This window comes from Schistocerca gregaria, chromosome 3 (assembly GCF_023897955.1).
Source record: "Schistocerca gregaria isolate iqSchGreg1 chromosome 3, iqSchGreg1.2, whole genome shotgun sequence".
NCBI classification, from domain to species: Eukaryota; Metazoa; Arthropoda; class Insecta; order Orthoptera; family Acrididae; genus Schistocerca; species Schistocerca gregaria.
This window is the reverse complement of record NC_064922.1, coordinates 559,490,583-559,516,239: the sequence shown is the minus strand read 5'-3', so window position 1 is coordinate 559,516,239 and position 25,657 is coordinate 559,490,583. Positions and strand designations below refer to the sequence as shown.

The 25,657-nt window shown below is 44.4% G+C and overlaps 1 protein-coding gene across 1 annotated transcript; it reads right to left on the bottom strand.

The window, feature by feature from the left end:
- Positions 1-10,004: 10,004 nt before the first annotated feature.
- On the bottom strand, positions 10,005-11,168 carry LOC126355461 (prolactin-releasing peptide receptor-like). Its single transcript, XM_050005777.1, has one exon. It carries the CDS (start codon positions 11,166-11,168, stop codon positions 10,005-10,007), a length of 1,164 nt encoding a protein of 387 aa, XP_049861734.1.
- Positions 11,169-25,657: the final 14,489 nt, after the last annotated feature.

Here is a 25,657-nt window from a genome sequence, read left to right as displayed (position 1 = left end):
CCATTAATTCTCCGTTGTCAAACTTGTGGAGTAAAAATGACCTCTTACCAACGTCCATTACCCCTCAGAGTCTCCATGAGAATTGGCAAAGGACCAGACAGAATATCCATGCAGTCCACCGGCGACAGCAGCTTCGATATAACAAGGGTCGTAGACCATTTTCGGGAAAGGTTGGGGACCTGGTTTTTATCCGTAACTTGGCGGCTCCGTCTAGCCAAGATACCAAAGGAAAATTAAAACAGAGATATAGTGGCCCTTGTTGTGTCTGCAAAATCTTGTGCCAGGTTAACTTTCAGGTAAGGGAGATTGAGTCGGGCAAGCTGTTTAGTGTACATCTCAGCCAGGTAAACCTGGGATGAGTAGGAAGGCTCTGTCCCACCCCTGGGCGGTGTCCTCTCGCTTAGGAGGGAGAGATTGGGCCGTGACGACCTGGTGCCGGTGTTATTTTGTTCATGTATCGTTCAGATCGATTGCAGTTGAGCTAAGCTATCTTTGATTTTCGCGTGTCTTATCTTCCGGGTTGGCGGGCGGGTAACCCTGGAGATACCGTGACATTCGCTGGGAGATAGGTGTCAACGACTAACGAACATACGTGATGACCGTTATTTGTAGTGGGGTGAAATTCGCAGGGCGTTTTGGTGACATGGGCAACTTGGGGACAAAAGTTCTGTGACTTCTCTGGGAACAAAATTTGAAGTGAATCGGTGAATTTGTGGAACACGCTCGTTCGTATTGTGTGCGTGATACGAAGTACGTGGTCGTAATTGTGTTTCGTTGACCGACGCACTCAGAGGTATTTAAAGTTTATTATTATGGTGAGACTTTTATAGTCGAACTTTAAGATGATGTGGAAGAGTTCAGTTGGGCTAGTTAAATGGTTGAGGTTACTTGAAAGTTTTCTCAGTAGTTTTACTAGTGCTCTGTGTTTCTTGTAATCAAATGATTTTATGTTGGCGTCTTGAAAGCCTGCACCCTATTAATACAGGTGTCCATGTGTAAAATGCTTAAGGTCAAAGTTGCAAATTTGTCGGTACTGTAACGTGTTCCTTTACACGCTGACCCATATATCGAGTCAAAGGTTCTGCCGAGTGTGTCTATGTTTCAGAGTTATTCGAATGTCTTTGTGATTCACGCGAAAACCTTTGATTGTGCCAGCGCCTTGGCAGGGAGTGCAATGTCATCCGAGGTCTAGGCTTGGCAGTGTTCAAGGACCTGGCCATTATCGGCAGTTGTTCACATATCGCCTTCCAAAGTTTAGTATTTACCTTCCATCTGCCAAGGCGGGTTAATCTGATAGATATACAAATATATATTGTATGTAATCTGTTATTATATGAACCTGTTTACTTAAATATTAGCGACCGGCAAATAGCTAAACTTTAAATTGCATAGCATCTGCTGAGTTCCTTGCGCAGCTCCTTCTAATAGTCTCTTATTAACACGTCTGAGCAAGTGAACATTCATTTTTAAAGATCAGTGTTTCTGCTTTAGTTTTTTATGTAAGTGGTTCTATCAGGTTCTGTAAGTGGATCTTAGCTTGGCACTAGTGCTGAAGTGTCATTAAGTCACCCTTTATTGGTGTTCATTATATGTATTTTGAGGGAAATCCTATATAGGAGTTTGTATTCCTGAAGTTTACCAGTAATTCTGTTTTCTTAATAAAGGAAAATAAAGCGAGGGGTATTAATGCCCGGCAACGTTGTAATTGACTTTTCAACAAGTGCTTCTTTAACGGATTGAAATAGTAAGCTTATAAGGGTATTTTAGTGAACAATGTTAAGTGTGGCCATCTTAAAGTTATAACTGGTTTTAAGGAGTTTGATGAAGTGGCTGTGTGAAGTAATTGATAACTGTTATGATTAAGGTTTCTATAAATGCCTAGCACATTAAGTTTATTATAATTTCCTCTTAATGGACTGTTTACTCGAGTACTGAGTACGTTGGGTTTCTAACTGTATTTGCAAAGCTTTATCTAGTGGCTCATCCACTACCTGTAATTGTCAAAGGCGTAATGCCAATAAACTGTCTTAATGCTAATTTGTGACTACCAACCATGATTCCATCCCGCTTCCTCTTTTATGGTATCTAAGATATGGTGGGTAAGTGTGGTACGAAAGGGAACCACGTACCAAAAATAATGATATTTTTTAATAATCCAACACAAAAGCTGTCCCCATGTATTGAGAGATGCTAAAAGAGGGCATAAGAAATTTAACTGCCTGCTCAGTACTGACCAGAATATTTCAAGAATTCGAAATGCTGTGAAAAGTGAAGCACCGAAAGACGCAGCATTGTATCCTCATGGGACGAGTCTTGTACATTTCAGCGGTATGAGAAAAAGCATTACCATCCTTGGACATACCCTTGCAAGTTGGGCCCTGAATGAACATCGTTCATTTTACATACATTTTTCCAGTTACCTTTCGTTGCAGTGCCCCCCCGTTATAATGGGTGTAGATACCACTGTAGGAAGATATTTTGAACTGCGCACTTCGGCTCGTCTTATACATATTCAATCACACCTGGTAAAAGGAAACAGTCTAAACAGTAAAGTAATCGTAGATTATTACATATTTACGAAGGTGATTAATTAAGCTCAGTGAACAATTGAAACCTCACTTTTTTATTTGCTCGGCTAACAGCAGGTGACACTAGTAACTCTAACATGAATGTTTTGTTTGTTTATTTCCCGGATCAATGTTTTCGTTTACTGCGTTGACTCACGTTTTCCTCAGCAGATACATTCGTGGTAGCGGTCTTCTTGTAAGAAATAAAAATTCTCTTCAGTGTCCTCTACATTTTATAAGTACAATTAGAGTTTCTTGCACTGCCGTGTATAGGGGATAAAATTTCCTTTTCTGACATCAAAATATGAAATTAACGTCCAGGTAACCTTAAAATTTTTTGTGATCGTTGTCATGCATGCGGAAAAAATGGAGAAGAGGATTAAGTGCACCGATAAGAACTAAACTACCACGTTATCCTCTTATCCGAAACGTGGTTGAAACCACACATATCCTCTGCATCTATTCATCTCCCAGGGTACACATTTCTTAGGGCAGACAGATCAAAAAAAGCGAGGTGGCGGGGTCGGCGCATATATACGAACAGATCTCAAAGCGAAAGTCTTATGTACGTCAAATCCTGCTGAAGAAAAAGAGGCTGAATTCATGTTCATTGAAATAAATATACAAAGTCGGAAATTCTTGACTGGCGTCGTGTACAAGCCGCCAAAAATAAGCTAAATGAGTTCCTTCCAGTCGGAATTACATTCACTTCAGTGTCAATACGAACATGTCATCGTAATGGGTGACTTGAACATAGACCTGATAAGAGACACTTGCTCCGCAATAAACCTAAGAAGATTGCTTAGTTGCAATAGCATGAACATTCTTCCATTACAACCTACACACCATACGGCGCCAGTCATACTCTTATAAACGTGATCGCAACGAAACAGACTGACAAAGTAAGAGATGTTGGTCAATCATCGGCCCCTGTCCTCTCAGCACATGATGTAATATTCCTGGCCTACTCTGTGCAGCCCCAGAGGATCAAATCGCGTTACATAACTTGTAGGAACATGAAACGTATTGACCTCGACGCTCTAACAGCCGATTGCTCAGAAATCACATGGCATCAAATAATCAGAGAACCTACAATCGACGGCAAAATAAATGAACTTGGTGATAAACTCACTGCCCTCTATGACAAACATGCACCTGTGCGCACAGTCCGTGTAAGAAAATCTCCTGCCCCATGGCTGACAGCTGAATTACGTCAAATGATGACTAATAGGGATGCTGCCCACAGACGTATCAAGGCAGAGCCGAAACCCGAGCGTTTCGAAGAATATACACTCCTGGAAATTTAAATAAGAACACCGTGAATTCATTGTCCCAGGAAGGGGAAACTTTATTGACACATTCCTAGGGTCAGATACATCACATGATCACACTGACAGAACCACAGGCACATAGACACAGGCAACAGAGCATGCACAATGTCGGCACTAGTACAGTGTATATCAACCTTTCGCAGCAATGCAGGCTGCTATTCTCCCATGGACACGATCGTAGAGATGCTGGATGTAGTCCTGTGGAACGGCTTGCCATGCCATTTCCACCTGGCGCCTCAGTTGGACCAGCGTTCGTGCTGGACGTACAGACCGCGTGAGACGGCGCTTCATCCAGTCCCAAACATGCTCAATGGGGGACAGATCCGGAGATCTTGCTGGCCAGGGTAGTTGACTTACACCTTCTAGAGCACATTGGGTGCCACGGGATACATGCGGACGTGCATTTTCCTGTTGGAACAGCAAGTTCCCTTGCCGGTGTAGGAATGGTAGAACGATGGGTTCGATGACGGTTTGAATGTACCGTGCACTATTCAGTGTCCCCTCGACGATCACCAGAGGTGTACGGCCAGTGTAGGAGATCGCTCCCCACACCATGATGCCGGGTATTGGCCCTGTGTGCCTCGGTCGTATGCAGTCCTGATTGTGGCGCTCACCTGCACGGCGCCAAACACGCATACGACCATCATTGGCACCAAGGCAGAAGCGACTCTCATCGCTGAAGACGACACGTCTCCATTCGTCCCTCCATTCACGCCTGTCGCTACACCACTGGAGGCGGGCTGCACGATGTTGGGGCGTGAGCGGAAGACGGCCTAACGGTGTGCGGGACCGTAGCCCAGCTTCATGGAGACGGTTGCGAATGGTCCTCGCCGATACCCCAGGAGCAACAGTGTCCCTAATTTGCTGAGAAGTGGCGGTGCGGTCCCCTACGGCACTGCGTAGGATCCTACGGTCTTGGCGTGTATCCGTGCGTCGCTGCGGTCCGGTCCCAGGTCGACGGGCACGTGCACCTTCCGACGACCACTGGCGACAACATAGATGTACTGTGGAGACCTCACGCCCCACGTGTTGAGCAATTCGGCGGTACGTCCACCCGGCCTCCCGCATGCCCACTATACGCCCTCGCTCAAAGTCCGTCAGCTGCACATACGGTTCACGTCCACGCTGTCGCGGCATGCTACCAGTGTTAAAGACTGCGATGGAGCTCCGTATGCCACGGCAAACTGGCTGACACTGACGGCGGCGGTGCACAAATGCTGCGCAGCTAGCGCCATTCGACGACCAACACCGCGGTTCCTGGTGTGTCCGCTGTGCCGTGCATGTGATCATTGCTTGTACAGCCCTCTCGCAGTGTCCGGAGCAAGTATGGTGGGTCTGACACACCGGTGTCAATGTGTTCTTTTTTCCATTTCCAGGAGTGTAGAAAGCTACGGAACAGAGTGAAACAATGCATTCGCAATGCCAAAATCAGGCACGCTCGCTCCCTTGTATGCAGCGATCTGACACCCACGACTCTATGGAAGAATCTCCGTAGCTTGGGGGTCGGAAAGGCAAAATCGGAAACTACTTTTCATGTGTCAGCTAACGAATTAAATGAATTCTTCTCTGCACCTCTGAATACCAGCACGGCTGATAATTACCGTCCACAAGAATCCCCAAACAGGATAACTAACAACGATACCTTCCATCTAAAACATGTAACAACAAATATGGCAAGAAAAGCAATAATGAGAATCTCTTCTGATGCAATAGGCAACGACAGTATCGGTATAACCATGATTAAGAATGTTGCCGATATCTTAGTACCTGTCTTAACTGACATATTTAATTTTTCCCTCGTGAACGGAATATACCCCACTGCATGGAAAAGAAGAATAATTCGACTCATCCCTAAGATCGAAAACCCGCAACTGCCTAGTGATTACCGACCAATTAGCATACTGCCTGCTGTTTCCAAAGCACTTGAATATATTGTTCATGACCAAATCACTGAACACTTGCATGAATTCAGTCTATATGTCAGGTTTCAATCCGGTTTCCGTAAACATCACAGCACAAACACTGCTCTAATTAAAGTAACTGATGACCTGAAATATTCCATCGACAATCGAAAGGCAACAATATTGACGCTACTGGACTTCAGCAAAGCTTTTGACACTGTTAACTTTGACATATTACTCAGAAAAATGCAACAGCTTAATTTGTCTGATAGTGCAATGAGATGGTTTGAAAGCTACTTAAAAGACAGACAGCAATGTGTTGTCTGCGTAAATGAAAAATCTTCCTGGAAACATGTTTCTTCGGGAGTGCCACAAGGATCAGACTTAGGACCACTTTTGTTTTCTTTATATGTCAACGATATTTCGTCGGTTTTGTCCTCCTGTAAACATCATTTCTATGCCGACGACCTCCAGCTCTACCTAAGCGTCAGACCTGAAGACGTAAACACTGCAATCGCTCTGATGAATGATGATCTGTCTTCAGTAGTGACATGGGCGAAAAACCTGGGGCTTAAATTAAATGTAAAAAAGACGCAAGTAATCTTAATAGCCCATCAGAAATTAATAAGTTCAGATTTCCGCGAACGGCTACCTCCTATTCTGCTCGAAGGTACTCCAATACCATATCAGAAAACAGTGAAGAACTTGGGTGTAACTTTGGACGAGCATCTCAACTGGGCGGAGAATACAGTCGCAGTGTGCTCTCAAAAAGTTTCGGAACATATTCCCACAGGACTTGAAACGCCAGCTCGTGCAAGCACTCGTTCTACCGAACCTCCACTATTGTGATGTGATTCAACAAGGCAAGAGTAGTGAAAACAAAAGACGGCTAGAGCTAACCATGAATGCCTGTGTGCGTTACACCTGCAACATTCGCCGATATTATCATGTTAGTGCTTCATACTCCGAGCTAGGGTGGCTGCGGCCGGACAAACTGCGTGACTACCACACTCTATGTCTACTTCACCGACTCCTCATCGCGCAAGCACCCCAGTACCTAGCTTCAGAGATTAAAAACCTGTCATGCCATCATAATCGAAACACGAAGTCACTCTTATCTGGTATCCTAACTGTGCCCACTCACAAAACAAAAACTTTTGCAAACTCCTTCTCAGTTGCCGCTGTCCGCCTCTGGAACAAACTGCCCCTTACCTTGAGGAAAATTCAATCTCCTGTTGCTTTTAAGAAGAAGTTGAAGCATTTCCTACTATCATCCGCATAAAATTCTCCACAAAATTAATGTGCAAGGCCAATCCTCTCATCTGTCAAATAGCAAAGCTAGCGTCTCCTATCTTGCTCCTGAGATGCCTTCCTCTTCATCTATCTCTATTAGCCACGCAGTCTCCTTTTCCTTTATATTTTCCTTAATTATGTTTCATCATGTCCCTCTATTCTTCTCCTCCCTTCACCATGAGTCTCCCTCATACTCCCTGCTGCCAGCACTCCTATCTAAAATCTTTCTCTTCAATAATGTATTGTTTATCTCACTTTTTGTATTAGATGTAGTTTAACATGCCTACTAAAACATATGACTGTAAAATAAGTAGAATGCCTGGTTAGATGTAAGAGAGGGCCTGATGGCCCTAATCTTGCCACGTTAAATAAATAAATAAAAATAAAATAAATAAGAAAAGAAGAACAAATAATCGGTGACGATGGAGACTACTCTTGCAAGAAGACGATGGCACAGGAGAAGTTGTGATGATTCGCAGCAAAACAGAAGACTAATGAACCACAGGAAGTTCAACAGCAATTTTCCATTGTTAGAAGTCTTTGTGAAATGACGTGGTTCAGAATCAACACGACACAAATTTACTAGCCTTTCAAAACGTTTCACAGATGTCTAAGTAAAAAAGATACAACTGTCATCAACCTAAACGTTGGCTTAAACTCCACAGTACTTAACTGGGGATGGTGCTGTTGATGTGGTGTGACGTTGCATTCCTCAGACCTATGAACTCAGTTGGTCAACTGATTATAAGAGGACGCACATTTTAACGCGGACTCTCAACCTCTGGCAACATAGTTGAAAGAGGTAGCAAGCGACGGAGGAAAACCATGGGACTGGTCGGAGATCGACTGGGTCGTAGTGTGAAACTTTACCACTGAATCATCGCGAAACAAAAAAGGATAATCCGTCCTTTGCGCTTATTAGAAGTCTGCATGACATGGCTTTGGTGAAAATCAACACCATCTTACAAATAAAATAGAGCCTATTGTACCTGAAGGACAGTACACCTGGGAACTGATCGGTGTATCAATCTAGTGACTGATTTTCGAATCACGCGAAGGAACGCACACTAGAAACCGTCATCAGCAGTTTCCTGGATATTATACTGTCTTTGTTGTTATGAAACAAAAGATAGTGTTTAGTGCTGCATTTGTAAATATTACGAGTTCCAGGTATTTAAGTCTTGTATAACATTAAAGCTGTGTGGTATATATTCTTAATTCTTCAGTTAGAGGATTTTATGGTGATTAAAATTCCGTCTACTTTAAACTACTTACATTGCATGTAGAGAGTTAATCAATACGTTGCCGGTCGTGCACCATCTTGTACCTTGAAATAGACGAAGGAACACTAGGGAACTACTAGGGAACACGTGATTTTTGGAAGTGAACTGAGTTTCTTTAGTGTTTTAACAACATTCCCTGTTCTGAAAATGGAAATTTGTGTTAGTTGCTAAGAGCTTGTATTTCGAAATGTTTTCAATTTGTAACTGTTTTTGTTAATACTGCTTTTCAATGTGATTTGACTTACTGAATACTGGTGTCTAACAGAGGAATAGTGTAATCATAGACAATTAAATGCAGTCTAAACAAGATATTCCTTCTTGCAACACTTTTGAAGTTGAACAGAATATTTGTTGCTAGGTGCATGGCCATATTTTACCTCAGAACAGTTTTTCATAGTTGCAGAAAGTCTTACTTTTCCGTAGTGATTTGCATAATTGCAGAAAACGACTGCAGCACACGTAAATTAAATGCTATCATTTCAAAACGAACAAAGAAAATGTACGAAATTTCTGTTACAGAGCTGGCTAGCGGTGAAAGTATGAAAATTCTTCCAAGGTACAACACTCAGTGCTACTGGTAGCTAGGAACGTTGTCACAGATATTTCAGTAGCAAAACAAAAGTAATGTCAGTGAAATACAGAGAACAAACACCAAGAATGAGGTGAGAGGGCGTACTGCGGCCGCTTCAGCAGTTATAAAATACATGAAATGTATACGCAGTAGCGGAAATGAAAAACCATCAGTTGTATAACAGAATGACAACAATGAAAATTTGTGACGGCCCCTGTCACGAACCTGGATTACACGCTCGTCGCGAGAGGTCGCCTTTCCATTAGGCTGTCTGAGTGAAACTCACGGCCAGACTCAAACTTGACACAGGATTGACGATATGTGGAAGTTTCGATCTGAGCCGTGATTATGATGATGATGATGAACGATGATGATGATGATGTTGATGATGATGATGATGATGATGTTTGGTTTGCGGGGCGTTCAACTGCGCGGTAATCAGCTCACGTGCAATTTTTTCACGCTCCAGTTTTTTACACAGTCCAGTATAGCCACTGCCACGAATGATGATGATGATGAAATGATGTCAACAACACAAACACCCAGTCCCCGGGAAGAGAAAAATCCCCAACCGGACGGGGAATCGAGCCCGCGGCCCGGTGATCAAAATGTTCAAATGTGTGTGAAATCTTATGGGCCTTAACTGCTAAGCTTACACATTACTTAACCTAAATTATCCTAAGGACAAACACACATACCCATGCCCGAGGGAGGACTCGAACCTCCGCCGGGACCAGCCGAAGTGCAGGACTGCAGCGCCTGAGACCGCTCGGCTATTCCCGCGCGGATACTACCCCCCCCCCCCCCCGCCGTGATCGAGAGGCAGCAACGCCAGCCACTAGACCACGAGCTGCGGACGCCGTGAGTCGTCCTCGGATAACTTAATGGAAAGGCAACCTCTCGCGATAAGTGACTAATCCAGGTTCGTGACAAGGGCCATTCTGATACAACTGATGGTAGTTCCTTAACTTCATGAAATTTATTCGCAGTTACGAGCACCTGCGAATACATTTCATGAACTCAGGGACCACGGTGATTGTAGTGTCGGTAAGACTTACCTACAGGACTCCGGTAAGGAAGTTGTTCTCCGCCTGGACGTCAACGAAGGCGCCTTCCATCTGGAGCTGCACCTCCTCGTCGCGACTAGAGTATATGACATTCGCCGTGGACGCCACTGACGTCACCCCAGGTCTCTCCTGGCTCTTCAGAGGAACGTCGGCGGCGAGTTCCGGCCGCCGCGGCAGCAGCGCTTTTCCACCGGCTCCGCCCCCACCGGGGCCGTTAGTGACGTCACCGTCCGCCGTCTGTTGGCCGAAGCAGGGCAACACCTGCTCGAACTCCTTGCGGAAGTTGTCGTTGAGCCAGGCGTACAGGAAGGGGTTGTAGCAGGTGGAGCTCATGGCGAGGGCGTGCACCACGAAGAAGCACAGGTTGAAGTACTCCCAGCGGCCGGTCGACATGTACACGTCGTTAGTGAGGTTGAGCACGGTGAGCGGCATCCAGGAGACGCCGAAGATGGTCACCATGGCGATGAGCATGCGGTTCGTGCGCCGCTTGCGCTCGCGGTCCGCCTCCTCGCGGCGCGAATTCTTGCTTCCGGGTTTGCTCCTGGCGCGGTCGCCGAGCTTGACGGAGACGCGCACGTAGCAGAAGGTGACCACGAGGAAGGGCAGCGCGAACTGCACCGTGGCGGTCAGAGCGCCGTAGACCTGTCGCGCGCGCTCCGTCGGCCAGTACTCCTCGCAGTAGAAGGCGCGCCGGTCCGAACGCAGCACCGTGTAGATGCCGTACGGGATGGTGAGCACCACGGACAGCAGCCAGATGCAGCAGATGATGGCCACGCACGTGGACAGCTTCATGCGCGGCTTGAGCGGGTACACGATCACGAAGAAGCGGTCCACGGCGATCGAGGTCAGCGTCAGCGTGGACGTGTAGACGCTGGTCCCCTGGGCGAAGGCTACGACGCGGCACAGAGCGCTGCCGAAGACCCACGTGCCGAGGAAGGTGTAGAGTGGCGTGAAGGGCACGCAGAGGACGCACAGCAGGATGTCCGACGTGGCCAGGTTTCCGATGAACAAGTTGGTGACGGTCTGCATGGCGCGATTACGGCCCACCACGTAGCACACCAGCACGTTGCCCATGATGCCCAGCGCGAATATGCTGGTGTACAGGACGCAGAAGAGCGCCTGGACCACCTGGTTGTTTATAATGTCGCTCTCCATGTCGACGCTGACGATCGTCGGCAGCGCTGTTGTTGAACTGGCGGCGAACTGACTACTACTAAAGTTAGTGATGTTGGAAATATTCATCCAACTGCCGTCTTCCATTTTGCTTCCTTCTAAAGACAGTCTACGCCATTAGCCCTGGGCCTGTGTACTTCTCTACTTAAAAACTGAAAGATCGTTACAGATCGTGACTAGTTATATACCAGTAACCATTTTCACCACCCTGCATCCACGGGAAACCCGAGGCCTGATACATCATTATATCTGATTTTATGCAGCGAAACATGACATGAAACTAGGCCGTATGGCAATGAAACGAATTGGACTTGTGTACATTTGCCAACATAATTTCACTAAAATCTCATTTTTCTTACCGAAATCCACAGTGACTATTTTTACTACAATGCATAATCCAAGTATCCATCAATACTTCAATCTTATGTTAAATATTTCAGCTAAATTACTTTCAAACATTATTATCGCATGAAAACAGAATGTGTGTGGCTTCGTTAAATGCACTTTTTATTTCTGTCTAGCGATCTTTCTGTCAATAGGACGCATACTTCATGTGCACAAATTTGTCTCCCTCCCAGAACTGAAAATACCGAACGTCTCCGGAACTGCCCGTAGCACTTAGCCTACAGGTGGTTGGCACAGACGTCTGGGATGGAAAACTGGAGACTGATTTACATCGCGAGAGCTACCTGTTGAATTACCTTGCAGTCTGAAGTTTCGTTTAGTTTTACTGCACTTTGTCCGTCAACGGAGAAGTTCACTGAGCAAATCTGTGCATGCACTCGTTCTTGTTTATATTTTAGAACCATGATGATGAAACGTCAGGCTGATTGAAATATTTTCTTATGGGTAAAATTTAACAAATAACAACAGTCACCTATAATGCAATCCATCTAGCAAGCAGACATGTACTCCAGTATAATATGCACTGTTATTGGACAGTCGACGCTGTAGCTTTCAAAGCGTAAAGCTAAAAGAAAAGAAATTTAACGCAGCGCACTGTGAGTTACAGATTCTGCCAGTTTTACGATAAAATCTGTCTATTATTTTACAATGATTCGCTGCACTCAGAGTGTGACATTTCCGATCACTATCTTCAGTTGGGGTAAAGACAGATGTGTGTCATCTTAAAGCAAAGACAGTTTCATATTGTGTTGCAAAAAAGTGGAAAGACAGCAGTCGAAAGTCGATATGAAGTAATTCGTTGACCTCCTTCTTCGTTGTTTGCTTTTCACTGCAGAAATTTCTAAAACGTGTATTAACGTGCGTGTCCTACGCCAAGAGACAGTACGTTTTGTAGCAGCTGCTTATTAGGATTACTAACTACTGTTGAACGCAACCGTGTAATTGTATGTGTATGCACTTGGCGTTGCAGGAAGCAGCGTTGAATGGTCACTTTAGAACCTAGCGAACAGTAACGCAAATCGTTTCTGAACCTGGTTGGAGGAACGGCATTCGAACGCCCGCTCCCCTGGCCGTCGCGAGGTGTCCGCAGCACGGTGGTGTCCTCCGGGTTGCGGTGAGCTCGCGCGCAGGCGACGGCAGGCGTGCGACTGGCGGGGTGAATTGGTAGCGCGCTCAGCTTCCCCTACCCCGCCTACCCACCCCTGAACGGCGGTTGCGCAGGCGTCGCCACCTGTCGGACAGCGCCGTATTCGTCAAGCGGTGCGAACCGCGAACAGTATCTCTCTTCTAGTATGTGCTTCAGATTATCTCGCACGTGTTAGCCCGACAGGTGCACAAATCTGATCGTGGCAATAAAATTTACACGTAGCTCTTGAAAGTACAAAACTATAAGCATGAGAATACTTACACAAGATGATTACTTCTTTAACTTTTTCTTCTGTCTTTAGAGTATTGCAGTTTAAGAGAGTTTGCATTAGTCTCGTTTCACTTTTATTTATAAAGTATCATAATTTTTTCTGAAAATATGCACTAGTGGCCATTAAAATTGCTACACCAAGAAGAAATGAATATGATAAACGGGTAGTCATTGGACATATATATTATACTGAAACAGATATGTGATTACATTTTCACGCAATTTGGGTGCATACATTCTCAGAAACCAGTACCCAGAACAACCACCTCTTGTCATAATAACGGCCTTGATACGACTGGGCAATGAGTCAAACAGAGCTTGGATGGCGTGTACAGGTACAGCTACCCATACAGCTTCAACACGATACCACAGTTCATCAAGCGTAGTGAATGGCGTATTGTGACGAGCCAGTTGCTCGGTCACCATTCACCAGACGTTTTCATTTGGTGACATATCTGGAGAATGTGCTGGCAAGGGCAGCAGTCGAACATTTTCTGTATCCAGAAAGGCTCGTAAAGGACCTGCAACATGCGGTCGTGCATTATCCTGCTGAAATGTAGGGTTTCGCAGGGATCGAATGAAGGGTAGAGCCACGGGTCGTAAGACATCTGAAATGTAACGTCCACTGTTCAAAGTGCCATCTGTGCGAACAAGAGGTGACAGAGACGTGTAACCAATGGCACCCCATACCATCACGCCGGGTGATACGCCAGTATGCTAATGACGAATACACGCTTCCAATGTGCTTTCACCGCGATGGCGCCAAACACGGATGCGACCGTCATGATTCTGTAAACAGAAGCTGGATTCATCCGAAAAAATGACGTTTTTCCATTCGTGCACCCAGGTTCGTCATTGAGTACACCGCCGTAGGCACTCCTGTCTGTGATGCAGCGTCAAGGGTAACCGCAGCCATGGTCTCCGAGATGATAGTCCATGCTGCTGAACTGTTCGTGCAGATGGTTGTTGTCTTGCAAACGTCCCCATCTGTTGACTCAGGGATCGATACGTGGCTGCACGATCCCTTACAGCCATGCGGATAAGATGCCTGTCATCTCTACTGCTTGAGATACGAGGCCGTTGGGATCCAGCACGGCGTTCCGTATTACCTTCCTGAACCCACCGATTTCATATTCTGCTAACAGTCGTTGGATCTCGACCAACGCGAGCAGCAATGTCGTGATACGATAAACCGCAATCGCGGTAGGCTACAATCCGACCATTATCAAAGTCGTAAACGTGATGGTACGCGTTTCTCTTCCTTACACGAGGCATCACAACAACGTTTCACCAGGCAACGCCGGTCAACTGCCGTTTGTGAATGAGAAATTGGTTGGAAACTTTCCTCATGTCAGCACGTTGTAGGTGTCGCCACCGGCGCCAACCTTGTGTGAATGCTCTGAAAAGCTAATCATTTGCATATCACAGAATCTTCTTCCTGTCGGTTAAATTTCGCGTCTGTAGTGCGTCATCTTCGTGGTGTAGTAACTTTCATGGCCAGTACTGTAGTATCCATAGTATGTTTCTACATGTGAAACTAGAGTTTCTCACTGAGTAAAAAATGTTCAGCAGGTTTGACATTGCGTCAGTTTTGGGGCGATCTGAATGTGTATCAAAAGGGTGTAGCAAAAAGAATCATCCGATTTGTCACGTCTATATTTCTGAAACTAAGAAATATACACAATAAATTTGGTTTTTGATGAACGGGAAACTCAAAAATCTTTTTCTTTCATACCTTTTCAGAGGTGTTCAATACGTCCCCCTTGAGGTGCATGGCATATGTCGATACGGTATCCAGATTGTTCCCACACTGCAGCCAGCATGCCTTGAATTACAGCGTCCACATCTGCTGTTACGCGATGTCTCAGTTCATTCATTGTTGTTGGTAACGGAGCAACATAAACAGAATCTTTTATAAACCCCACAATAAATAATTACATAAAGTCAGGTCCGGTGACCTTGGAGGCCAGTAATTAAAGGCTGAATAATTTGGTCCAGTGCTACCGATCCATCGTTCAGTAATCCTTTCATTCAAAAATCCAGATGCCAATGTGGCGGTGTCCCGTCCATTGTTAAATGAAGTCGTGCGAATCAGTCTCCGACTGTGGGAAAAGAAAGTTCTTACGTACATCGAGATATGTGCTTCTGGTAAGTGTTCTCGGCAAAGGAAAATGGACGATACGATGCACCTTTTCCCATGAAATTGCACAAAACAAAACAAAATTTGAGAGTCGCTCTCGTGTTGTACAACTTCATGTGGTTGTTCGTGTCCCGTATTTTCACATTATGACGATTCACCTTTCCATTTAAATGGAATGTTGTCACTAAACACTAAGCGTGGAAGAAAACTGTTATCCTCCATCTTTCCAAGAGCGAAATTACCGAACTCCATACGTTGTTGTCTGTAATCTCCACGGAAAGCTTAATGTGTAACCCTCGACGCAACACATGCCAGACGGACATCGGGGGCATGATGAGCTGTCGCGCTGCGCGGTGAACAGATTTCTGCGGACTCCTAGTGAAACTATGGTGAATGTGTTCGACGTCTGTTCAGACACTCTGGGACGGCCCGGCGATTTGCTTTTATACGAACAATCTGTTTCTCGGAATTCTTCAGGCCATCATCTAATGCTCTGTGCTGTAGGAGGATTCACTCCATACCTAGTACAAAAGTCACGCTGAACTGTTATTACTGACCAGCACTGACGGAAACGTAGAACACAAAATTCTTTCTGTTGTCCCGACACGTGCCGGCCGCGGTGGTCTAGCGGTTCAGGCGCTTAGTCCGGAACCGCGGGACTGCTACGGTCGCAGGTTCGAATCCTGCCTCGGGCATGGATGTGTGTGATGTCCTTAGTTCTCGCTTCCCACGTCCGGGTTCACGGGTTAGATTCCCGGCGGGGTCAGGGATTTTCTCTGCCTCGTGATGACTGGGTGTTGTGTGATGTCCTTAGGTTAGTTAGGTTTAAGTAGTTCTAAGTTCTAGGGGACTGATGACCACAGATGTTAAGTCCCATAGTGCTCAGAGCCATTTGAACCATTTTTTGTCCCGACACTACCTTTTTTTCAACAGAAGTGGGTGATCACTGCTGCAACGTAGCGGGAACCATGTAAGACACGAGAGTTTACTCTTTCCAACAAAACGTTGTTCAAGCACATACCTGAAATAACATAGTACTTTTTATTCCTTAAAATCGGATGATTCTTTTTGATACACCCTTTATTCTTGAAGAATCAAGTTAGTCAAGATCAACACTAATTCTTTTTATTACTATGACCGGTTTCCACAGATCTGCGCTGTCATCATCTTGTCTTATAACATTATTAGTTGCACATGCTTGTTGCAAGACTACTGACTGGTTTGATGCGGCCTGCCACGAATTCCATTCCTGTGCTCACTTTTTCATCTCAGAGAAGCACTTGCAACCTACGTCTTCAATTATTTGCTTGACGTATTCCAATCTCTGTTTTCCTCTACAGTTTTTGCCCTCTACAGCTACCTCTAGTACCATGGAGGTCATTCCCTCATGTCTTAGCAGATGTCCTATCATCCTGTCCCTTCTCCTTATCAGTGTTTTCCACATATTCCTTTCCTCTCCGATTCTGCGTAGAACCTCCTCATTCCTTACCTTATCAGTCCACCTAATTTTCAACATTCGTCTATAGCACCACATCTCAAATGCTTCGATTATCTTCTGTTCCGGCTTTCCCACAGTCCATGTTTCACTACCATACAATGCTGTACTCCAGACGTACATCCTCAGAAATTTCTTCCCCAAATTAAGGCCGGTATTTGATATTAGTAGACTTCTCTTGGCCAGAAATGCCTTTTTTGCCATAGCGAGTCTGCTTTTGATGTCCTCCTTGCTCCTCTGCATTTAACAGTGGAATTCCCGATGCACTCTTAATGTTACCACCGTTGCTTTTAATGTCACCAAAGGTTGTTTTGACTTTCCTGTATGCTGAGTCTGTCCTTCCGACAATCATATTTTTTTCGATGACTTCACATTTTTCCTGCAGCCATTTCGTCTTAGCTTCCCTGCACTTCCTATTTATTTCATTCCTCAGCGACTTGTATTTCTGTATTCCTGATTTTCCTGGAACATGTTTGTACTTCCTCCTTTCATCAATCACCTGAAGTATTTCTTCTGTTACCCATGGTTTCTTCGCAGCTACCTTCTTTGTACCTACACTCCTGGAAATTGAAATAAGAACACCGTGAATTCATTGTCCCAGGAAGGGGAAACTTTATTGACACATTCCTGGGGTCACATACATCACATGATCACACTGACAGAACCACAGGCACATAGACACAGGCAACAGAGCATGCACAATGTCGGCACTAGTACAGTGTATATCCACCTTTCGCAGCAATGCAGGCTGCTATTCTCCCATGGAGACGATTGTAGAGATGCTGGATGTAGTCCTGTGGAACGGCTTGCCATGCCATTTCCACCTGGCGCCTCAGTTGGACCTGCGTTCGTGCTGGACGTGCAGACCGCGTGAGACGACGCTTCATCCAGTCCCAAACATGCTCAATGGGGGACAGATCCGGAGATCTTGCTGGCCAGGGTAGTTGACTTACACCTTCTAGAGCACGTTCGGTGGCACGGAATACATGCGGATGTGCATTCTCCTGTTGGAACAGCAAGTTCCCTTGCCGGTCTAGGAATGGTAGAACGATGGGTTCGATGACGGTTTGGATGTACCGTGCACTATTCAGTCTCCCCTCGACGATCACCAGAGTTGTACGGCCAGTATAGGAGATCGCTCCCCACACCATGATGCAGGGTGTTGGCCCTGTGTGCCTCGGTCGTATGCAGTCCTGATTGTGGCGCTCACCTGCACGGCGCCAAACACGCATACGACCATCATTGGCACCAAGGCAGAAGCGACTCTCATCGCTGAAGACGACACGCCTCCATTCGTCCCTCCATTCACGCCTGTCGCGACACCACTGGAGGCGGGCTGCACGATGTTGGGGCGTGAGCGGAAGACGGCCTAACGGTGTGCGGGACCGTAGCCCAGCTTCATGGAGACGGTTGCGAATGGTCCTCGCCGATACCCCAGGAGCAACAGTGTCCCTAATTTGCTGGGAAGTGGCGGTGCGGTCCCCTACGGCACTGCGTAGGATCCTACGGTCTTGGCGTGCATCCGTGCGTTGCTGCGGTCCGGTCCCAGGTCGACGGGCACGTGCACTTTCCGCCGACCACTGGCGACAACATCTATGTACTGTGGAGACCTCACGCCCCACGTGTTGAGCAATTCGGCGGTACGTCCACCCGGCCTCCCGCATGCCCACTATACGCCCTCGCTCAAAGTCCGTCAACTGCACATACGGTTCACGTCCACGCTGTCGCGGCATGCTACCAGTGTTAAAGACTGCGATGGAGCTCCGTATGCCACGGCAAACTGGCTGACACTGACGGCGGCGGTGCACAAACGCTACGCAGCTAGCGCCATTCGACGGCCAACACCGCGGTTCCTGGTGTGTCCGCTGTGCCGTGCGTGTGATCATTGCTTGTACAGCCCTCTCGCAGTGTCCAGAGCAAGTATGATGGGTCTGACACACCGGTGTCAATGTGTTCTTTTTTCCATTTCCAGGAGTGTATGTTTTCCTTCCCAACTTCTGTGATGGCCCTTTTTAGAGATGTCCATTCCTCTTCAATACTCTTCATCACTACTACATTGTGTTCTGAGTCTATATCTGCTCCTGGGTCTGCTTACAATCCAGTATCTGATTTCGGAACCTCTGTTTGACCATTATGTAATCTAATTGAAATCTTCCCGTATCTCTCGGCCTTTTCCAAGTATAGCTCCTCCTCTTGTGATTCTTGAACAGGGAATTCGCTATTACTAGCTGAAACTTGTTACAGAACTCAATTAGTCTTTCTCCTCTTTCATTCCTTGTCCCAAGCCCATATTCTCCTGTAACCTTTTCTTCTAATCCTTCCCCTACAACTGCATTCCAGTCGCCCTTGACTATTAGATTTTCGTCCCCCTTTACATACTGCATTACCCTTTCAATATCCTTATACACTTTCTCTATCTGTTCATCTTCAGCTTGCGACGTCGGCATGTATAACTGAACTATCATTGTCGGTGTTGGTCTGCTGTCGATTCTGATTAGAACAATCCGGTCACTGAACTGTTCACAGTAACACACCCTCTGCCCTACCTTCCTATTCATAACGAATCCTACACCTGTTATACCATTTTCTGCTGCTGTTGATATTACCCGATACTCATCTGACCAGAAATCCTTGTCTTCCTTCCACTTCACTTCACTGACCCCTACTATATCTAGATTGAGCCTTTGCATTTCCCTTTTCAGATTTTCTAGTTTCCCTAGCACGTTCAAGCTTCTGACATTCCACGCCCCGACTCGTAGAACATTATCCTTTCGTTGATTATTCAATCTTTTTCTCGTGGTAACCTCCCCCTTGGCAGTCCCATCCGGGAGATCCGAATGGGGGACTATTCCGGAATCTTTTGCCAATGGAGAGATCATCATGACACTTCTTCAACTACAGGCCACATGTCCTGTGGATACACGTTATTTGTCTTTAATGCAGTGGTTTCCATTGCCATCTCATCCTCATGTCGTTGATCATTGCTGATTCTTCCGCCTTTAGGGGCAATTTCCCACCTCTAGGACAAGAGAGTGCCCTGAACCTCCATCTGCTCCTCCGCCCTCTTTGACAAGACCGTTGGCAGAATGAGGCTGACTTCTTGTGCCGGAAGTCTTAGGCCGCCAATGCTGATTATTTATCAAAATTTAGGCAGTGGTGGGAATGGAACCCAGGACAGAAGACGTTTTGATTATGATTCAAAGACACTACCCTTAGACCACGGGTACACAAAGAAATTAACACAATTAAAACACACATCCTGTCTCAGCATACATTCATAATGTTACAAGATCCGGTGATTACACCGTAGATCCGTCGACACCGGTCACAGTCATAAAAAGAAATTTGATTCTTCAGAAATATTAAAAAATGTTCAAACATCGCAAGAGAATGTAACTGGGGGACAAATTCGACATCCGCCAGTACTTCGACAGGTGAGCGCTGTGCAAGGAAATTTAAACCCTTAGTTGGCGGAGCCAAGTGACCAAGAAACATACTATAACATGCGAAAAGATAAGCTGTTTGCAGTGTGTGTTGTCCTTCTAGAAACACCGTATTATGTTCCTAGGTAGTTACATTTGTATCTTAAAACTGACAGGATGTTCATTTGTCGAAATCTTGGCTGCTGTCGAAAATGCCACTTGGGTCCATTTTCGTAAGTTGACTGAAAGCTTCTGTACATTTTACTATCAATAGAACGAACATAATTTCACTTATTAATGTAGTATACAGTTTAGTTACATTGTTTGTAAATGTTCCTTGCACGTATTGAGGCAACAGGTTTCTCCATTACTGCTAGCAGACGCTGTAGTCGTAAAAACATGGTTGTACTTTCATCCTTCACGATTTCTTGGCTTTTGGGAACTCGAATTATCTCTTGCTGCATCTGCGCTGTTTTCATTCCACGTTTGTCAACTTCATACAAGATGTCTTCACAGAAATTTTGATTTGGATTCACCTGTTTTGCATTAAGAACTGTGTTTGTGTTCAGATGCTTTCCGTATGAGCTATGAAACCATCAAACTCCTAAATACAATGTTTTAAAATAAATTTTCACATTTATGTGGGTGTATGGGTGTGTGGGTGTGTGTGTTAGAGTGGGACGGGAGGGACATGGAAAGGTTGATGGAGTGAGGGAGAGGGAAAGTAAATTAGGGAGACAGACAGGCAGTATGCCTGTGTGTGTGTGTGTGTGTGTGTGTGTGTGTGTGTGTGTGTGCGCTCGTTATTGCAGAAATTATAGCTTCTTGTAATTTGGAACCACAGCAAACTCTTTAAACGAAGTAACTAATACTAGAAGTTTGATGGAGAGAAAATGGGGTGGGTGGGTATCAATTGCCATGATTAGGGACGGGGAAGATGTGAGGACATAGTACTAACAAGACATCAGTCATCCTCTTAAAGAAACACACTGGCCGTTTTTGGAGCGATATAGACTTGACGACCTAGAAAAAGGGTTGGATACTGTAAAACGGCAGAAGGCGTTCAAAATTCTGAGAAATGTAGAAGTAAACTATAGTAAAATACGGGCAATACGCAACACGTACAAGTAACAAGAGGGAATAATAAGATTAGAAGAATGAAGTGGTCGATTAAAAAGACACGGATGAAATCTTTCGCTCTTACTGTTCAATTTATACATCGAAGAAGGAACGGCAGAAACAAAGGAAGGTCAACAGTAGGATCATTATTCAGTGTGAACGGGTATCAAAGATAAGATTTCTAGCTGACGTTGCTATCTTTAGTGAAAATGGAAAACGTTACCGAACCTGTTGAGATAAATGAACAGTTTAACGAATACGGAATATGGATCGAGAAAAAACTGAAGAAATACGAAAGTAATAATGAGTTGCAGAAACGAGAATAGCGAGAAACTCGCCATCAAAATTGGTGACTACGGAGCAGAAGAAACGAAGAAGTATTCCTACCATAACGAAGTCTGCTAGTATCAAACATTGGCGTTTTTTTGTGAAAGAAATTTCTGAGGATGTACATTTGGAACACAGCAATGCATGGTAGTGAATCTTGACTGTGAGAGAATCGGAACAGGACAGTGAAATGTGGTGCTACAAGAGAATTTTGAAGATTAAGTGGATTTATAAGGTACGAAATAAGCAGGTTCTCCATAGAATCGACAAGGAAGTGAACATAGGGAAACAACTGACATGACGGGACAGGGCTACAGGACATATGTTAATGCAGGGAATAACTTCCATGGTACTAGAAGGACCTGTAGAGGACAGTAATTGTAGGGAAGGAAGAGATTGTAATACACCCAAGGAAAAATAATTTTAGGAAGTTGTAAGATTACTCCGAGGTGATGATATGGCACGACAGAGAAATTCGTGGCGTGTCGCATCTCTCCGTTCAGAAGTCTATGACCTCTCCACCTCCCCTCCTCCCCCCCCCCCCACCCCCTACACCCAGAAAAAAGTCGTGGAAACGAGATTAATTTTCAGACTGGAGCTACAGTGTGTGTGGAGGTGCCAGTTGACACAATATGAATGAAATTTTCCGATTTCTTTATATATCAACATGCAGACGACTGTTGCGCCTTATCAGTGATAATTCTGTATCTGAGGGTAGGCTCTCGTGATCTTGATAAAGACTGTCTACCGTCACATGCCAAGAAATTGACAGGAACTGATGCTACCATCAAATGCAGGTCCATCTCAAAGCATGTGTATGTTTCAGTACAATGTCCTCAAGGTCGTCACTAAGCCATAAAACAAAGTACCACAGTTACATGTATCAGTCAACTTTTTCTTCTTCCACTGTGCGTTTTGAATGCTTACACCCTCGTCTTCAACCATACTGATGGATTACATGAGAAACTCTTCTCCTAAATGTAGCCAGTTGCGTGACTCCCTCGTTAACTACCTTATTATCAATTCAAAACATCATGATCTGTCAACGCTTGTGTGGTTGTAGTAGCTTTTTAAGGAGCTATTAAAATACCTACTTTTGACAATGTTGACTGGAATACTCTCTTTCAAACACTGAAGGTGGCAGGGGTAACATACAGGGAGCGAAAGGCTATTTCCAATCTGCACAGAAACCAGATGGCAATTATAATAGTCGAGGGACATGAAAGAGAAGCAGTGGTTGGGAAGGGAGTGAGACAGGGTTGTAGCCACTCCCCAATGTTGTTCAATCTGTATATTGAGCAAGCAGTAGAGGAAACAAAAGAAAATTTCGGGGTAGGTATTAAAATCCATGGAGAAGAAATAAAAACCTTAAGGTGCGCCGATGACACTGTGATTCTGTCAGAGACAGCAAAGGACTTGGAAGAGCAGCTGAACGGCATGGACAGTGTCTTGAAAGGAGGATATAAGATGAACATCAACAAAAGCAAAACGAGGATAATGGTATGTAGTCAAATTAAGTCGGATGAAGCTGCGGGAATAAGATTAAGAAATGAGACACTTTAAGTAGTTAAGGAGTATTGCTATTTGGGGAGCAAAATAACTGATGATGATCAAAGTAGAGAAGATATAAAATGTAGACTGCCAATGGCAAGGATAGCGTTTCTGAAGAAGAGAAGTTTGTTAACATCTAGTATAGATTTAAGTGTCAGGAAGTCATTTCTGAAAGTATTTGTATGGAGTGTAGCTATGAATGGAAGTGAAACATGGACGATAACTAGTTTGGACAAGAAGAGAATAGAAGCTCTTGAAATGTGGTGCTACAGAAGGATGCTGAAGATTAGATGGGTAGATCACATAACTAATGAGGAGTTACCGGATAGGAATGGGGAGAAGAGGAGTTTGTGGCACAACTTGACAGAAAGAAGGGATCGGTTGGTAGGCCATGTTCTGAGGCATCAAGGGATCACAAATTTAGCATTGGAGGGCAGCGTGGCGGGTAAAAATCTTAGAGGGAGACCAAGAGGAATACACTAAGCAGATTCAGAGGGATGTAGGCTGCAGAACGTACTGGGAGATGAAGAAGCTTGCACAGGATAGAGTAGCGTGGAGAGCTGCATCAAACCAGTCTCAGGACTGAAGACCACAACAACAACAACATTAAAATACCATCGTTTCCAGCAGGATAATGTCACGAACCGGTGTACATTAGGCAAAGTATCTGGCTGTAATGATTGCAGGCCTGAATCTGTGGCACTTCTGAGGAAAGGATAAAAGGAACCATGCTGCTGATGCAAGATTCTGTTGACATCCGTAACAAGTTTTCTGCTTAACATGCATATTATCTACTATGAGATAAGTTTAATTCTGCCTTTGAATAGTGGTGAATTTACTTCTTACTAGTCACAAGTTTGATAACAACCACATGCCATTTTGGAAATAAGTTGCATTAATTCATTTGATGATACTTCTTAGAAAGCGCAAACTTAATTAATAATTTTTCACGTAGCACATCTAAGATTCAGTCCAATATTAGTTATGATTACATTACAATTGAAGTAATCCTCAAATGCAGTCCACAAGCAATTACGATTATATTACACTTGACGTTAACTTGTGAAATAAATCTGTATGTCACCGTTACCAATGAATAAGTTCGTTAAATAAAATGACAGGTGGCTCACGTGATATTTGTAACAAGTAATGAGTACACTTAAAAATGAAGATAAGTGATATTAATTGTAAGAGAGAAAATTAGCTACATCCAAGAAAAGAAATTCTTATGTCATCTACCGATTTATCCCTAGATGATACTGTAAGACTTCGAAATGCTTAACGGAAGAAACAAAAAGTAACTGACGCTTATAACTGATTTACGTTGTCTGTTGCATCATAAACAATCGCAGTTTCCAGATCACAGTCTAACGACGCATGGACACTTGTCCGTCTTAACACGACAAAAACACATTCCTGACAAATAGACTAAAACGATCACACTTGTTTGCGTGCATTCGCGTTTGTAATAAGACGTGGGAAAACAAAACTTTGTACGCAGCTCAAGAAAACAAAGAACTGTAAACATTATAACACCTAACTTATACAAACATAATATCATTTCTTCGCTTGTTGATACAACAGAAAAGCAGCTTCTTTTGAAATGTACAGGATAAGTTAGACTATAAATATACCAATATACTCTGCAGTGTACAAAACCACACAAATAGGTTGTAATATTTATGGAACAACCAAAGTATTCCCATTTTCGCCAAATTTTGGAATCCAATACAAGTAACATAGACGACACGTGAAAATGTTATACAATCAGTTTGTTAAGAAATGGTTGAAAAATTCGGTCACTCATCATTTACAAAAGAATAGATGAGACTGTTAGCAGCTGGGCTGGTGGGAGATCTTACATAAGACTGACATCCTATACATAATAATCTCTAGGATGAAAAGTTACTAATATACATAATGATTATAAATAGTCATTGCTGATGCTTTGCACATTAAAGGGAAAACCTATTAATGCATGAACTATTCAATTTACAGCACGCTTGTGACAGCGAGGAACCGAAACAGAAGATATTCACCTAACTGAGGGTGGGGCATAATTTCAGGAGAAGGCCTGTCAGGGGGGACAGTTTGCTATTAATTTATTGCCTTACGGTACAATGTTAAAGACGCCTCAAGGCTAGCAGAATATTTATATGTCAATCAATGATAATTCTGGAACAAATTATATGGTAATTGGCAAAATATCATAACGCTCATCATTCTGAAGGACTCAATTAAACCAAGTAATTAAAACAATAGCAATAAAAGTTGTAGTTCTCAATGGTATTTACACAAAGCATCCCATAGCAACATTACGGAATCATCTGCGACGGTACAGATCGGCAGCCGGTGTTGGAATTTGTGGAAACTATCCAGACGTTAATTCATTATGCCAAATAACCACCATCGTTAACACCAATCGTTGTAAGATCTAGTTATTCATCATGTTTGTCGGGTGGTAACTGACGGTAACACTAAATTTATCCGTTACAACGATATGTTTCAAAAATGTAATGCTGTTTTCCTAGGCTCTCTTGCACATGAATTAAGACAGGAACGTGAGACAAACTGCAAATCACCCATATGACTCCA

Bases quoted from the DNA above. Each gene is read 5' to 3' on its own strand.
- LOC126355461 (XM_050005777.1), bottom strand. From the start codon at position 11,168: ATGGAGAGCGACATTATAAACAACCAGGTGGTCCAGGCGCTCTTCTGC.